General features: G+C 50.3%; 6 protein-coding genes across 6 annotated transcripts; 5 read left to right on the top strand and 1 right to left on the bottom strand.

The window, feature by feature from the left end:
- Window positions 1–27: 27 nt before the first annotated feature.
- Window positions 28–2,320, top strand: BU24DRAFT_448271 (uncharacterized protein). The gene is made up of 5 exons (XM_033530872.1): window positions 28–150; window positions 224–255; window positions 308–1,384; window positions 1,433–1,697; window positions 1,750–2,320. The coding sequence occupies exons 1-5, from the start codon at window positions 126–128 to the stop codon at window positions 1,983–1,985; spliced, it is 1,635 nt and encodes a 544-aa protein (XP_033388219.1). The 5' UTR covers window positions 28–125; the 3' UTR covers window positions 1,986–2,320.
- Window positions 2,321–2,623: 303 nt separating this feature from the next.
- On the top strand, window positions 2,624–3,868 carry BU24DRAFT_439823 (sure-like protein; the record flags this gene model as incomplete). Its single annotated transcript, XM_033530332.1, has 3 exons — window positions 2,624–2,856; window positions 2,919–3,795; window positions 3,850–3,868. Exons 1-3 carry the CDS (start codon window positions 2,706–2,708, stop codon window positions 3,866–3,868), a joined length of 1,047 nt encoding a protein of 348 aa, XP_033388220.1. The 5' UTR covers window positions 2,624–2,705.
- Window positions 3,869–6,313: 2,445 nt separating this feature from the next.
- On the top strand, window positions 6,314–7,938 carry BU24DRAFT_419482 (uncharacterized protein). Its single transcript, XM_033527230.1, has 2 exons — window positions 6,314–6,590; window positions 6,640–7,938. The coding sequence occupies exons 1-2, from the start codon at window positions 6,486–6,488 to the stop codon at window positions 7,903–7,905; spliced, it is 1,371 nt and encodes a 456-aa protein (XP_033388221.1). The 5' UTR covers window positions 6,314–6,485; the 3' UTR covers window positions 7,906–7,938.
- Window positions 7,939–9,948: 2,010 nt separating this feature from the next.
- On the top strand, window positions 9,949–11,000 carry BU24DRAFT_476956 (polysaccharide lyase family 1 protein; the record flags this gene model as incomplete). The annotated part of the gene is made up of 2 exons (XM_033532954.1): window positions 9,949–10,810; window positions 10,864–11,000. The coding sequence occupies 2 exons, from the start codon at window positions 9,949–9,951 to the stop codon at window positions 10,998–11,000; spliced, it is 999 nt and encodes a 332-aa protein (XP_033388222.1).
- Window positions 10,911–12,314, bottom strand: BU24DRAFT_128564 (3-oxoacyl-reductase). Its single transcript, XM_033520988.1, has one exon. It carries the CDS (start codon window positions 11,876–11,878, stop codon window positions 11,117–11,119), a length of 762 nt encoding a protein of 253 aa, XP_033388223.1. The 5' UTR covers window positions 11,879–12,314; the 3' UTR covers window positions 10,911–11,116.
- A 156-nt stretch (window positions 12,315–12,470) lies between these two features.
- On the top strand, window positions 12,471–16,416 carry BU24DRAFT_448275 (glycoside hydrolase family 38 protein). Its single transcript, XM_033530873.1, has 3 exons — window positions 12,471–12,680; window positions 12,767–14,537; window positions 14,590–16,416. Exons 1-3 carry the CDS (start codon window positions 12,526–12,528, stop codon window positions 16,012–16,014), a joined length of 3,351 nt encoding a protein of 1,116 aa, XP_033388224.1. The 5' UTR covers window positions 12,471–12,525; the 3' UTR covers window positions 16,015–16,416.
- The last annotated feature ends 121 nt before the right edge of the window (window positions 16,417–16,537 follow it).

Here is a 16,537-nt window from a genome sequence, read left to right on the forward strand (position 1 = left end):
CTAGAATTGTTGCATCCGTACGGACAGTTCTAGTCCATCACGACCAGACTCGAAACCTTTTCGCGACAGGGCTGCACTTGCGCGACCGCGCTCCCTGCAAACAAGAAGCAACGCCCATCGCCAACATGAACGGTGACGCTTATCCCAGAGGTAGGTTGTTCATAGAGGACAAGTTCAGCTGACTTGTGTCGCAGTTACGAAAGACGTTCACTAACAAACACAGACTCTGGTAGATCAGGTGGATCGCGTGGTTATGTAAGTACCTGTCGACATATAGCACATATCTTCTCAATCACTAACAACCTAGTCCTCGCGAGACGATCGTCGAGACGACCGCGATGGGCGCCGTCGCCGTCGTTCAAGGTCACCTCATCGCGGCTCTAGACGCGATTACGAAGTTGACACTTACTCCTCGAGTCGAAACTATCGTGAACGAGAACGCGAAGATACGTATGCCCGACGTGAACGCCGTGATGACCGGGACTGGGGCGATTCTTACTCAAGGCGCGATAATCCTCGACGAGACGAAGATCGCGGCTACGGTCGCCGCGATCGAGATAACCATGACGATCGCAGTGGTCGGGGCAGGAGGGATCGCGGCGACCGTGATGGAGGATTTGGTGGGCGAGACAGGAAGAAGTCAGCATCTCCGCCAGCAAAGAAACGAGAACCAACTCCCGATCTCACGGATGTCACTTCAATTCAGAAGCGTCAACGCCGAATGACTCAGTGGGACATCAAGCCATCTGGCTATGACAATATCACCGCCGAGCAAGCGAAGCTGTCCGGCATGTTTCCCCTCCCAGGCGCTCCTCGCGCTGCACCCATGGATCCCACACGCCTCGCTGCGTTTATCTCTCCTTCCGCAGGGTCGGCGACTGCTGCAGCACTTCAACCTTCAAATGCCAAGCAGGCCAAGCGGCTTTTCGTCTACAACCTTCCGAGCAATGCTACTTCGGACGCTCTTTCGAGTTTCTTCAACCTGCAACTGAATGGGCTTAATGTCGTGTCTGGTCCCGATCCCTGCGTCTCTGCGCAGCTTTCATCAGACAAAGAATATGGCTTGCTTGAATTCAAGACGCCTGAAGATGCGACCATGGCATTGGCATTGGATGGCATATCGATGGAGGACGACGCAGGTGGGCCCGATAGGTCAGGCCTCTCCATTCGTCGACCCAAAGATTACATCGTCCCAACAAGCAGCGAGGAGAGCGATTATGTCGAAGGCCAAATCTCATCCATTGTGTTGGATAGTCCTAATAAATTGAGCATCGGAAACATCCCCACTTACGTTGATGACGCTCAGATCAGGGAGCTTCTCGAAGCATTCGGTCCCTTGAAGTCATTCATAATGGTGAAGGACACAAGTTCTGATCAAAGCAGGGTAAGCTCTTTTTGCATACATAATCTGCATCTCGACTAACACATTTAGGGGGTTGCCTTCTGCGAGTACGTGCAAACGGACACTATGGGCCAGGTCATAGAAGGTCTAAACACGATCGCCCTCGGCGACACAAATCTCAAAGTCCAACGCGCTTCGGTTGGTGTCACACAGGCAGCAGGTCTGGATGGCGGTGTCGGCGCCATCTCCATGTTGGCTGGGTCCTCTGCAAGTGAGGGCCAAGATGTCAGTCGTGTAGTGATGCTCCTCAATATGGTCACCCACGACGAGCTGTTGGATAGTGAGACCTACGAAGGTGCGTGAATCTCTTTCTGTTGACCATAGCGGTTGCTAACTTTACATCATAGAAATCAAGGAAGACGTTGAAGAAGAATGTGGCAAGTATGGCCAGATTCTCGAAGTCAAAATTCCCCGACCGACGGGCGCACGCGCCAACCCAGGGGTGGGCAAGATCTTCATCAAGTACGCAGATTCCGACTCGGCTCAAAAAGCTATCAAGGCCCTCGCAGGAAGGCAATTTGCTAGCCGCACTGTTGTGGCTACACAGTTCTCTGAGGAGTCATTCAGTGTTGATGCTTGGTGATTGGCAAACACATAAATGTAAGGTATTTCGCGGCCGAGAGGCCAAATTTTCCTACTTTCATTTGGCCCTTTCTTCTTTCGACGTTTAGTCGTCCTGTACATCAGCTTGATTGGCTCTGGGGGCCGTAAACCAAAATTCCAAGGAGGGAAAGAGTGGATGATGAGCGGGCAAACATGGAGTGCCTTTCTGTAAACTAATTTGGAAGTTCTGAAACTATGGCGTTGAACATCGCCACCTATATGATTTATTGATCAAACATTGCGATTGCCAGTAGAAGAGCAAGCTTGAAGTATGGTTAAAGCTGATTAAATAATAATGAGCGAACATGACCAATTTGCTGCTATTACTCCAACTCTTCCCGAGAATACGATGCTTCCCGTCCTCGCCTAGCCCCCTAGTACGCACCTGTCAACATCGAACCTTTGGTGTGCATATTCGGGCAAAGCTCCCGTGCATTCAAACCCTGTATTCGGGCCAGCCGGTACGTTGGCTCTCGCGTGCCTGCAGATAGCGCATGTTATCATCGTAATCAGTCCTCTATTAGGGATAGAGAGCACGCGACATCGGCAGCGTGGGTGCAAAAATCTGTGATGTCAGACCTTGGAAGAAAAAGCTTGTTGAGTTTAAAAAGATCCCACCTCATCATTCTAGCATTGCATCAATTGCTGTCGTCAGTAGATCAGTGATAACGGCTATCAATTTTTCGTCAAGTTCAGAGTCATGCGGTTTTCTACAGTGTCTGGGTTGGTGGCAGCGCTCTCGCTAGCATGTGCATCCAACGCTGCTCGTATCTTGCTCAACAATGACGATGGGTTCGGAAGTGGAAACACTCGAGAGCTGTACAGACTGTTGAAGGAGGCAGGTCACGAAGGTACGCCCTGAGCTTTCCCAATCATCGTTGTCCACATGGCAAACCGACTGAGCAATACGCAGTCGTGATTGTCGCCCCAGCTACCCAGCAATCGGGCCAGGGAGGTCTTACAGAATTCACCACCGAAGCAAACCTCACAGCTCCGTCCCAATATGACATTGTGCCCGCTGGTGCACCATCTGTAGGAACCGATCCCAACGATTCCAACATCTGGTATTACAATGGCACTCCGGCCGCGTGCACCTTTGTCGGCTTGGACTACGTTATTCCTCGATACTACAAGGATTGGAAGTATGGCCCCGACGTCTTTGTTGCTGGTCCTAACTTCGGTGTCAACCTTGGTCCTTTTGTGTTTACTCTGAGTGGTACCATTGGATCAACATATGCCGCGGTATCGAGGAGTGTTCCGGGTATCGCGATTAGTGCATCGAACGACCGAATTGCCTACTCAGACGTTAAGAACACCAGCAACCCAGCCACATGGACGGCAAAGGCCTCCTTCAAAGTTGTCCAAGAGTTCATCGAGAGCACTCCCGAGGGTCAAAGTGTGCTGCCTCTTGGGTATGGTGTCAATGTCAACATCCCCCCGCTGGACAACGACGAGGAGCCGCCGATCTACCAGACCCGCCTGACTGGAGAAGCCGATACCGATATCGCGGCATATGACGAGGAGACTGGCCTGTTCGACTGGGACTTTGCGCTTCCAAAGCCGGCCGGAGTCAACGCTTGCTGGAATGGAGATTGCAGTCTGCCCGGAGAGACTTGGATCGTGAATGGCGGAGGCGTAAGCGTGTCGCTCTTCACTGTCGATTATGATGCTCCAACCAATGTGTACACGACCGATGTTTTCGGAAAGGTCAGTGCTCTCTTCGAGGGCCCAAAGGGTAATGGCACTTCTGCTGGAAGCAAGAAGCTCAAGAGAGGACTAGCAAGGCCGATGTCTGGGCGTGAAGTGTCGAGGGATTAGGTGCAGAGCACGATGCTGATCAGCAGTATTAAAAGGCACCAGTGACGTGGAGTCTCCCGCCGGGGACGCCCGGCTTCGATTGGGACGAGTAGGCTTATCTCGTAGCTTGAAGTGAATTGACTGACCCACACGGCGATTTATTTGTTACTGGTGTATGTGATCCGCATCTTCCGGTAAAACAACGGCAAAGAGACTACGCTGCGATGCTGCGGCTGATCGTGAAGCTCTTCGTGATGTGATCCATGTGGATCTATCTGTGAGTAGTGTGGGGCCACGGCGGGCGATGCACGCTGCGCAATTGCTTGCAGACATTGGCTTGTTAGCATCATATTGGAATTGAACTGTGGCTTTGCGCTTCGACTATTCTAATGAATATGCCATAACTGCCAACATGAAGCCCCTGACTGATCAATGTTTGTAGTTACAAATTTCTGCATGTTCCAATGTATCAAATGATAACGACTAGTTTATTTACAAACTGTATTCTTGTTACTCGTGCGGGGTCTGAGATAGTTTGTGAGACTGATCACGCTCAAGGGCAAGATCGTTGGTTCTAATGCACGAAGGCAAACTTTCTGTTCCGAGTACACACATCTCTCGCCTCCGCAAGGTATAGCCATCAGAGTCATGTGGTTGCTCCGATGGGTAACGCCCTGACAGGAGGACCCAATAAGGCCTTCCAATGTAGACAAAATATCAAGGTTGTAGAAAACTAAATGCCAGTAGCATAGCATAGCTAAACCTGCAGATATATTGACGGCGTGAATTCTGCATGGCGCGAGAGCCCACGGCCAATGGAACCACCAGTGGCACGAAATTCGGCGAATTCTCCACGATGCAGGGACATATGGCAATCCACGTGGAGGATTGGCACTACACGATAGATATCTCAGGAGCCATTGGGTTCCTGATGTACCGAAACAAAGTACCAAGTAAGTGGTAGGCAGCTTATAGAGTAACTAAGGGTAGTTAGGTAGGGTGTGGTCGTCAGCACTTTAGACCAGCCATACCTGAACCCACTTTTCATCGCCGAAAGCAGAGCTAATCCCGGCGAAAATTGTGTGTCGAAATACTCCTAATTGCCATTACTCCTCGACAGGGCCAGACCAAAGCCACTCGACAGCCCCTCGACAGCCCGTAGCGAAGTAATGCTACGGCTGTCACACACGATCAATATGAAACATCGGGTAGCGATAGATCCTGCGTCTATGTTTGCGAAAGCCAATGAAAATGCTACGCAGCCCGCGGAACCTAAGAGCATCTATGTATGGTGAACTATTCCTCGGTTGCGCAGAGTCCCGTCTGTTTCGAGGTTGTCGGATGCGATGCCGGGATGATGTCGACATCTTCTACAAAAATACGAGCATGATTCATGATATCCCCAGAGAGAACTCAGTACTCAGTGGGCCGATACGATATCGAACGATTTGCCGATATGTCAGGTAAGGGTAGCGGAGATCATCCGACACTGATCGCGAAGATGGATTACATTTCTACAAGATGGTGGTCTGTGCACTCGCTCCACATGTCGAAACTCTAACTTCGAACGCCTCCCTGGGCTCTCCTGAGATTCTACAGCATTATTGCCACTACCTATTCTGCCCTTCAAAAATGCCATGTGGATTTCGATAGTCGTACGCCCCAGGGCCGATTGAGCTTTCCTCGTGAGTCGTAAAGTGTGAGTAGGTGCTCGCTTCCACTCTCCGCGTCCTGCCTAATGTCGGTCGCTACCAAAGATTAATTCTAGACATCATACTTCTATACGTTCGGTGACATGGTTCCGTTAGGTCATCGGTCCGGCATGGAGCACGTTCTCTTCTTCGCCTTCTCTATACTTGATTGTTTTGGGAAGTACTGCCGGCGCATATAGAACGGTGGAGGAATACGACCCACATATCGAGACGCCTTACACAGCAAGCTTGAACCTTCTTAATATCCCGTTGAAGGCGAGACATCGTTTGATTGGGCCATTGCTCGAAATTCTAGGGGCATCGTAGCTGCAAACGGAAGAATTCTACTGTGTGCTCTAGCACAACACCATACACCAAGCTCCTCACGAAACCAGGACAATCCTACCTCGGAAACTCAGCTGCTGCTTTGTAGTTACAGCTTCTATAGAAGTCTTAATAATGCACAATGAAACATTGCCCAAATGAACCTATTGTTCAGTATTCATTACACTGTCTCTTTCTCTGGATCTTCATCTTATCAATCCTTGATAGATCTTCAGTCTCTCAAAAGAGGAAATCCACTACCGTTAAAAAGGAAACCTAATGCCTCGAAAAAGGCAACGTCTCGGTGTGCGGCGGCTTTTGGCTGCCGGGTGTCTAGGTTGCAATCGAACTGTCGAGAAGCTGTCTACTACTCTGCACCAACGAATCAGAAAGTCGGCGATCGCTCCGTTCACTCGCTAAGGTTGTTGGGCTCAACTTTATGTCATGGAACCGTCCCATCAGCACTAATTAAGTTTCATCCGTTTGAGAACTTGTGAATTAATTCAATGCCAGGCTGCTCCACGCTACGTTGGCGAGCAGGGACCTTGCCGTCAGGACCGGCGACCTGCGTCACGTTAGAAAAGCTCCCAAACTGCCTGATATGTGTTTCTTAATCTCTTTTCTCCCTCCTTCCCCCATACTGAATCGACGAAATACTTGACGACAAGATGAGAGGAGCGGGCTTTCTTCTTGTGTTGCTGTCAATTGTTTCTGGTACTGTGGCCCAAAACTCGTCACTGTCTGCGGCCATTGCGACTTTGCCCCCTTGTGCAGTGAGTTGTTAATAGCAGCATTCCCATGTGGTTTCTAAGACAGAAATAGGTACAATGTTTGAAAACCTCACTTGCAGATTCCTCATGCCAGCCCACCGATCAAGCATGTATCTGCACTGACACAAAGCTCCTCGGCTCAGTGGAAGCATGTGTTCTACAGGCTTGTACTATCAAGCAAGGACTGGCGACCAAGAACACCACAATGACAACTTGCGGGGCTCCAATCCGTAATAGAGGTCCTCTCTTCAAGCGAATCAACATCACATTCGGCGTCCTCTCCAGTTTCTTCGTCATGTCCCGGTTGGCTTACAAGTCCTTCGTCACGATCTCCGAGCTTGGACTGGACGATTACTTTATTCTCGCAACACTTATCGCCGGTGTTCCTCAAACAATCATCAGTGATAGAGGACTGCTGCCGAACGGTATCGGAAGGGACATCTGGACATTGAAGGTTTCTCAAATCACTGACTTTTTGATGTATTTCTACATCATGGAAGTCATGTATTTCGCCATTGTTGCGATTCTCAAAATGTCGCTGCTATTCTTCTACCGTCGAATTTTTCCTGGAGTCGCCGTCAGGAAGGTCATCTTGGCCACGATCATATTCAACGCATTGTATGGCATCACGTTCGTCATTGCTGCCCTCAGTCAATGTCAACCACTGAGCTACTATTGGACCAACTGGGATGGAGAACACGAGGGCACCTGCATCAACATCAATGCTCTAGGATGGGCAAATGCTGCTGTTAGCATAGCTCTGGATATCTGGATGTTGGCGATACCCCTATCCCAACTAATACATCTCAAACTAGCTTGGAGGAAGAAGATTGGTGTCGCAGCCATGTTCTGTGTAGGATTCTTCGTTACGATCGTTTCCGCGCTTCGACTTCAGTCTCTCATCCACTTCGGAAAGTCGATGAACCCCACCTGGGATCAATGGGATGTCATCAACTGGTCTACGATCGAAATCAACGTTGGAATCATGTGCGCCTGCATGCCTGCCATGCGAGTCATTCTTGTGAGGTTTTTCCCCAAGGTTTTCGGCACCACGGACAACAGATCGAATCAGTACTATGCGAAATATGGCAGTCGGAGTGGAGCACCCGGGAAAGGCACCGCACCGTCGAATGGCGGGCTGTCAAGCGCTCTGGGCCGCGACAAGAATGGAAGGGACAAGCACACGATCACATTCACGAAGACCTTCGAAGTGTCACATGCTGATAAAGACGGCGATGAGATCGGTCTGGTCTCGCTGGATGGCGACAGTGGGAAGGCCAAACCTAAGAGCGGTAGTTCTAGTTCAGTGAGCTTGTAGAATATGTATGCATAACGAATTTCCTGATCTTCATACACACTTCCAGCGTTGAGCCGACGCTTTCGAATGCAGTGTCTCATGTTCTTCTTCGTGATTTGTGCACATCAAACACATGCCGCATCTGGTGCCGTGGCGACAACACACTGGAAAGGAAAGTCTTCCGGGAACCCCTTTCGCTGTACATATTACCGACCCTTTCACATATTGCCAAAAAGCCACATTATCGTAGGCAAATGTTCGTTCAGCTCTATTCTACCCGCAGCGCGGCAGGTGGACCCCGTTGTGCCGCCCCAGGGGTCTAAGATCCCTGTTCTCTGCTCGGAGCAGTATCCGTATGCTACCTCATGAGGCGAAGGACGTAAAGAAGTCCCCACCTCTCAACATAATCCTTATATCCTCGGCCCATCGCACTGGGTTTTCTTTCCTTCTGGATGGAACATTTTTGTTCTCGCCATGACCTGGTAATGTCCATCGCAACACACGCGCTCGTGCCAGTTCCATCAAGGCCTCGGTTGATTCCGAATGCGACGAATGGTGCACTTGGTTCGGAAGACATCCCAGCTGCCCAAGTATACTGGATTGAACTTTAAAGATGAGCGATTTCCCGTCTCATTCTCTTGCGTTTTCCTTTCGCGAAGTGAATGCATAGTGCGGCGAAGCAGTTGGGGACTGTTTTCTCACATGCCAATGACAAGTTCGCGACCGGGATTCAATGACCAGGTTGTTTCAATCGTACGAATCAACTTCGTCACTTCCTGAATATTTTTGCAGCAGCGCGAGAATCTTCTCCGTAGCCGTACTGCTCAAATTTCTACCAATCGTTCGCGAATTCCTATGCAACAACAGTCCACTTCCAACACCTGTTATTCATTCGCATCCACCTTCTCGAACCATAAGAAACATCCAACAATCAGCAGCATCCGAGAGTTGATTGTACCAGATCACATTGAACTTTCCTGCATGTTTGGCTGTATCATAGAAGAAAGTAGTAAAGAATACTGCCTATGTAATTCAGCAGATGTGGAACTTTCAAGCTTGACGCACAGATTTCCTGAGGGAGCTTGTGCTTTATGGCTTTATGGGTTGACATGTTTCTTCTGGACGTTCTGTTGCATTCTTGTAGTTCCAAAGCTATGAGTACGTGGTCGACATGAACGACAGTCCGATTCCAATAAGACACCAACAGGCATTTATGGCGGCAGAGTATCTACAATGTTCGTATCATTTGGTTCGTACATTTTCGGGATTTGGTTTGGCGACCGCACCGCGACTCAATCACCCTTTTTACATCTGTTCAGTATTTTCTTGACTGATCACTCCACGTTACCGAAGAGCGCGTAACCTTACTGCTAATATTCAACGTCCACGTTCACATTGTGATGACAAATTCTAAACGTGCTCAGTAGTAGTGATCAATTCTTGAGTGTCAAGTAGAATATCAATCTTGACTATGTTTTGGTCCACATTCGGCAAAAGTGCTTAGTACATTAATAGGCGTTCTACCATACCGTCTCTCTGACGCTCAATCATAATCACAGTTCAAAATTTCCGTCAATAGGAGACGTTCTTCCAAAATTGCAGTAAGACGAGCTCAAAGTCGTGATCTTTCAACTATGCTGCTCTATTTCCCCACAAACCGCCAAGGGACTGGGATGGGTTAGCAGACCGGGGTAGATCTGGGGTATCTAAATTCACCGTGAGATCTTCCACCACTCGTATTCCTCGCTGATGCTAGCTCTTTGATATTCCCAATTTTATCCTACAGCACAACACTGGATGATATGCGTCATTACCCTGTACATGCAAGATTTTGCAATTCGAGGCGTCGTTTGTCACGTTGATCGCAGCCTGCTGCAGCTTCTCTACCTGTCAGAGGAGCGCCACCATGGAATAATTACAGTCGTGACGAGGGATTTGTTATTGGAATCCAGGGACTGACCGGGAAACGGGTCCTCGATATTATGAAATGTTGATCATATAAATTGCTTCCAGGTACCCTTCCATAATTCTTCACTTCACCTCGCAGCTCAATTCTTCTGCATCATGAAGCTCTCACTCATTTCTGCAATTGCTCCTTTGGCTCTCGTCGCTACTGCTGCTCCAGCAGGATGCAACTTCGATTTGGTCGGCTTTGCAAAGGACAACCCAATTGGCCCTACAACGGGCGGAAAAGGTGGTCAAGTTGTGACTGTCACTACGCCTGAACAGCTCGTAGCTGCCGTTGCTGGAGATGCTCCAAAGATCATCTACGCAAAGGGACGCTTCAACTTGACTTCCAGGCTCCGTGTTGGAAGCAACAAGAGCATCCTGGGCACGGGCAAAGGTGCAGAGATCTCCCAGAGTGGAATCACGATTGCCAATGCTACCAATGTGATTGTTCGCAATTTGGGCATTCGATTCATCGTCGACAACGATGGCATCACGATCCAAAACAGCACCCGTGTTTGGATCGACCACAATGAGTTCTCGTCTGATATCAACAAAGGTCCGGATTTCTATGACGGACAGGTCGACATCATCCGAGCAAGCGACTGGGTCACCGTCTCATGGAACTACTTCCATGATCACTGGAAGTCGTCGCTCATCGGCAACTCGGACGCCCTTCGAGCTGTTGACAGTGGTCACTTGCACATCACGTACCACCACAACCACTGGCGCAACTCTGGTACCCGCGGCCCTGCTGGTCGCTTCGGACACCAACACGTGTACAACAACCTTTACGAGGACTTCTTGTACCAGGCCATCCACAGCCGCAGTGACAACCAGGTCCTTGTTGAGGGCAATGTGTTCCGTGGAAAGACCCGCGAGGCTCTTTCAACATACGGTTTGGTTATTCCCGAGGACAGCCCCAACACATCCCCCGACGGAGACTTTGAGATTGATGGTTTCGCCAACCTTGGTGCCAGTAAGTGTAGATACTATCCACACGCAATTGTCAGAGACTAACTTCCAATGCAGAGAACGATTGGGGCCCGGCCAGCATCAACATCACTCAAGTCGGAAACTTCACGAAGGCGCCTTATAAATACAAGCTTACAAAGTTGAACGATGTCAAGAAGACTGTGCTCGCAGGCTCCGGTCTTGGACAGATCTAGTGGTCGGTCCTACTGTATATACATTCATGGTTACGAGCGAGGATATTTTAGCCCCAAGATTGCAAAATGTTTAATCATAGTCAACATCCTAACACACATCTCCTGCACAAGATTTCCTACTCAAGCATACCACCGTCAATTCGGTATATACTTCCAGTGACATATCGGCTCTCATACCCTAGAAGCCATACAATCAATTCTGCGACTTCCTCTGGCATTCCTGATCTGCCCAAGCTGACGGCTGGAGTCGGAAGCACTCCGTTCTCCGCCTGCATCGCTTGCACCATTGGGGTATCAGTCTGACCTGGCGCGACGGCGTTCACCCTTATATTCCTCTTCCCAGCTTCCTTTGAGACACTCTTAGTCAACCCGTGAGTAGCATGTTTGCTTGCAACATAGGCAGCATCCCCCGCAAAACCAATAAGTCCCGAGACTGATCCAACATTCACGATTGATGCGCCTTTCTCATTCAGGACGCCTTCTGCAAGCTGCGCGCGTAGGCATTTAAACAGTCCTGTCGTGTTGATGGCGATCACCTCTTCGAATTCCTCGTCGCTAATATCTTGCACATTCTTTGGAGTCCATAGCGGATGGAACCCAGCCACATTGGCAGCTCCGTCAATGTACATCCCGAATTTTTCTTTTGTATTGTGTATCCATTTGTTTACAGAGTCGGTATCCCGGATGTCTAATGGAGTGGAGATTACTTTCGAGGAGGATGACAGTGACGCGAGTTCCGAATGGGCGTTTTGGAGTTTGGAAGCATTGTAGTCGGCAAGGGATAGTAAAGCGCCGCGTCGGGCAAGTATTCGCGCGGTTGACAGTCCGATCCCAGATGCTGCACCCGTGATGGTGATGAGTTTATTAGATAGAGACATGTCGCGGTCGCAGGATCAATTGCAATATATTATCCCTGGATGAAACCCTTATCACCCGGCCCTCATCCCAAGGTCCATGGGTTTTATAATATTATGACGAACGGGTATCGTTCTCCGCGCGGATTGAATACTTCCAACCACAGCTCTTGCAGTATCAAAAGAAATTTGCTCCACGATATGGTTCGTCTTGTCTTCAATGCACATATCTTTTCGAGATGAACAAGGCAATCGTGCCAATAATCATGATAGATTGCTAGGTGTTCGTGATGCAGCGATTTCACGGAATGGAGGGTTGCACCAATTGTTGCACGACGATGCAGAAAATCACATGCATGATGTTTCAATGAACTTGTGGGTATATCATCGACGAGCATGTCTCAATGCCCTAAGGAATCTTCACGGCCCGATGGCATGAGTCGTAATTCATATAAAAAAGCATCAAGCGGTACCATCGCATGACGGCTTGTGCTACCCGAATAAGCTCACAGGGAGGCGTTGGAGCGTGGGAGCTTGGACCCGCCAAGATGCGGGGAAGCCCCGGAGCTCCAACCTCCTGCAAGGTACCTGGCACTCTACGCAATCATATACAACTGCATCATCCTGCATTTAAATCCAGCTTTCCTGAACGCCATCCGCTCCTGAAAACCATGGGTGGAGAGTCTCATCGCATCATGCCTTTTACCAAGTCGGAGTACCCCGCAATTGCGGAGACGCCTGTGGGGAAACAGATCCACCGCATTTATCAGGACCGCCTGCGGCAGTTCACCGATGGCGGCCAGTATAGAGAGCAGGGCCTTTTACCGTGAGTCAGAAGGTCTTGGTGTCAGGAAGAGCATTCATTTTGACATCAATGAAATCCATTGGGCACCTGATGCTAACAAGTACTAGCAAGATCAATCCCGCTCGCGCTTCGGGCCATCCACATGTAAAGCTATCCGTCTATTCGCCTCCGAACCTTACACGTCCAACGTTCAAGGACGCCACATCCCATGAATTTAAACCTACCGAGGTCGGACAATCGTTTGGACCGAGTTGGTCTACTCACTGGTTCAAGGTCCAATTGAAGGTTCCGGATGATCTTCTTAAACATGATCATCTCGAGTTTGTCTGGGACGCTAATAATGAGGGTTTGATTTGGACCGAAGATGGAGATGTTATACATGGATTGACTGGCGGCGGAGAACGTACGGAATGGATTCTGCCAAAGAAGTATAAAGATGGGAAGGAACACATCTTTTACGTTGAAATGGCATGTAACGGCATGTTTGGCAATGCGCCCGGGGGCGATAGCATTCAACCGCCCGATCCTAACCGATACTTTCAATTGCATACTGCCGACATCACTGCTGTAAATTTGCAGGCTCGAGGTCTGTATTTTGATTTCTGGGAGATCGGCGACGCGGCTCGCGAGTTTCCCCAAGACTCTGCCCAAGCCCACCAGGCTCAACAGGTCGGGAACCGTATCATCGACGCTTTCATTGCTGGCAATGGTAGCGATGAGAGCATTTTGCAAGGTCGAAAGATCGCGAGCGAGTACCTCGGCAAGAACGTGGATTCGCACAAGGTTTACGAAACAGACAATGAGGCTATTGTGACTGGCATTGGTTATTGTCATATCGATACTTGTTGGCTCTGGCCTTTTGCCGAGACGAAACGAAAGGTTGCACGATCGTGGTCGAACCAGATCGACCTCATCGATCGCTACCCAGAGCTTCGATTCTGTTGTTCGCAGGCACAGCAGTACAAATGGTTAGAACAGAACTATCCCAGTGTATTTGATCGCGTCAAGAAGAAGGTCAAGGAAGGCACATTCCAGCCTATCGGTGGTAGTTGGGTCGAGCACGACACCAATTTACCTGGTGGCGAATCTCTGGTTCGACAATTCCTCTACGGGCAACGTTATTTCGAAAGTCGGTTTGGACAGCGCTGCAAGACATTCTGGCTCCCTGACACATTTGGATACTCAACCCAATTGCCGCAAGTTTGCCAGATTGCGGGAATGACAAGATTTCTTACCCAGAAGCTCAGCTGGAACAACATCAACAACTTCCCCCACACTACCTTCAATTGGGTCGCACTCGATAACAGCCAGGTCATCTGCCATATGCCACCTTCAGAGACCTACACCGCCGAAGCCAACTTTGGCGATGTTAAGAGAAGCGTTTCTCAGCATAAATCTCTGGATCAGGACCATACTTCATTACTTGTGTTTGGTAAGGGAGATGGTGGAGGTGGACCAACCTACCAGCATATCGAGAAGCTCCGACGCTGCCGAGGAATTAGCGATCAGGTCGGCCTTCTTCCTCGCATCAAGCTTGGTGACTCGGCCGACGACTTCTTTGATCGGCTCGAGAAGAAGATCGAGAATGGTTTGGACCTGGTGACCTGGTACGGCGAATTGTACTTCGAACTTCACCGAGGCACATACACCACCCAAGCAAACAACAAGCGCAACAACAGGAAGGCAGAGTTCTTGCTCAGGGATATCGAGTACCTCGCCACGCTAGCTACAGTCAAGGGTAGCTTCAGTGAGAAGAAGAGCTCATACAAGTACCCCAAGAAGGACATTGATGATATGTGGGAGAATGTTCTGCTCTGCCAATTCCACGACTGTCTGCCGGGTAGTTCCATCGAGATGTGCTACGACGACTCGGACGAGGTATGTTTTACTGCCAGATACAGCTCAAGACTTGTCAGCTAACATCCTACAGATCTACGCGGAGGTCTTCAAGACCGGTGAAAGGATCCTATCCGAGGCTCTTGCAGAACTTGGTTTCGACCAGGAACTGAAGGCCGACAGCAAACTAGTCGCCTTGAACACACTTCCATGGGGTCGTACCGAGATCATCAAGCTCCCTACAACCGTCGCAAACCTCCCTTCGTACGGCCTCGCGCACAGCAACGCTCCCGGCGCCATGTCTATCCGTCCCCTCGCTTCCGCCTACATGGCAAGCACCGCCTCCGTCAAGGAGGTCAAATCCAACGTGTTCGAGCTCCGCAACTCGCAGTACGTCGTCGAGGTCACCGACGGCGCAATCACTTCCCTCTACGACAGGTCCATCGAGCGGGAGCTCATCCCCAAGGGCAAGCGAGCCGGCCAGCTCGTCATCTTCGACGACAAGCCGCTCTACTGGCAGGCCTGGGACGTCGAAGTCTTCCACCTCAACTCGCGCGCCGAGCTGGCCCCCCACAGCGTCAGCATCACAGAGAACAGCCCGCACCGCGTCTCCCTCACCATCGAAACCAAAATCTCCGACAAGTCCTCCGCAAAGACAACCCTCTCCCTCTCCGCGGCCGTAGGCGACCAGCCCACCGCCATCGAATTCACCACCGACGTCGACTGGCACGAGACGATGAAGTTCCTGAAGGTCGAGTTCCCCGTCGACATCGTCAACACAGAAGCGTCGTACGAGACGCAGTTCGGCATCGTGCGGCGCCCAACACACTACAACACCACCTGGGACATGGCCAAGTTCGAAGTGTGCTGCCACAAGTGGGCGGACCTCTCCGAGTCCTCCTACGGCGTCAGCATCCTCAACGACTCGAAATTCGGCTTCGCGACCGTCGGCAACAACATGCGGTTATCCCTCCTCCGCGCCCCGAAGGCCCCCGACGCCCACGCCGACATGGGAAACCACACGATCCGCTACGCCATCTTCCCGCACGCCGGCGCCCTCGACCAGCGCACCATCCGCAAGGCCTTCGAATTCAACTCCCCGCTCAAGATCGTCGGCGACTCCTCCTCCTCCCATTCCCCCTCTACGACATCGTCGTCACCACCACCATCCCTCCTAACAGCTCTCCGCATCCACAACGCCCCCAACCTAATCCTCGACACCATCAAGCGCGGCGAAGACGACGAAGACGTGTCCCGCGGCGACCTGCCCGTGAAAAAGGGGCAGTCCATCATCCTCCGCCTGTACGACGCGCTCGGCGGGAAGAGCAAGGGCGTCGTGTCGTGGGGCGGCATCAAGGTGAAGAAGGTGGTCCGCGTCAATGCGCTCGAGGACGAGCTGGAGGATCTGACGGCGGGGATTGTGGATGTTAACGTCGAGGGTGGCGGTGCCGAGGGCGATAAGGGCGTCAAGGTGGAGGTCAGGGCGTTTGAGATTTATTCGCTTAAGTTGGTGCTTTGAGGGGGAGAGATGAGGTTTGTTGGGTTGCGTGTTGTTTTTCGTTATGCATAGCATAGTAGTAGAAGTAGTAGCAGCATGAATAGCACGACGAGGGTGTGTTGACGGAACCAGAACGACCAGTATACATATCATTCGCATGTAGGAAAACGACAATGCGATCATCACCATCACTACTACTATCATTCCCATAATTGTACCAACATCAATCGTTCTCCCATAAAAACCGCTTGAATTCACGAAATCATATCCCTCCAACCATCCAATCTCCCCCAATCCCAATCCCAATCCCTTTCCTATACAGTACTCACACGTCGTAAACAAACGCTCAAAAAACCCCTTCACAACGCAAAGCACCACCCATCCCTGAAAACAAGCACAAACAATCCCCCCAAAACAGAATCGAAAAAAGAATCGAAAAGTTTTCAACAATGTATATATTCTCTGTAATTTCCCCCCCCACCTTTTTTTTTTTGGATGTAATTCCTAAAGCATATAAACCCTCCTCCATTCGTAGTCCCCCAGT

This window comes from Aaosphaeria arxii (genome assembly GCF_010015735.1).
Source record: "Aaosphaeria arxii CBS 175.79 unplaced genomic scaffold BU24scaffold_2, whole genome shotgun sequence".
Lineage (NCBI taxonomy): Eukaryota > Fungi > Ascomycota > Dothideomycetes > Pleosporales > Aaosphaeria > Aaosphaeria arxii.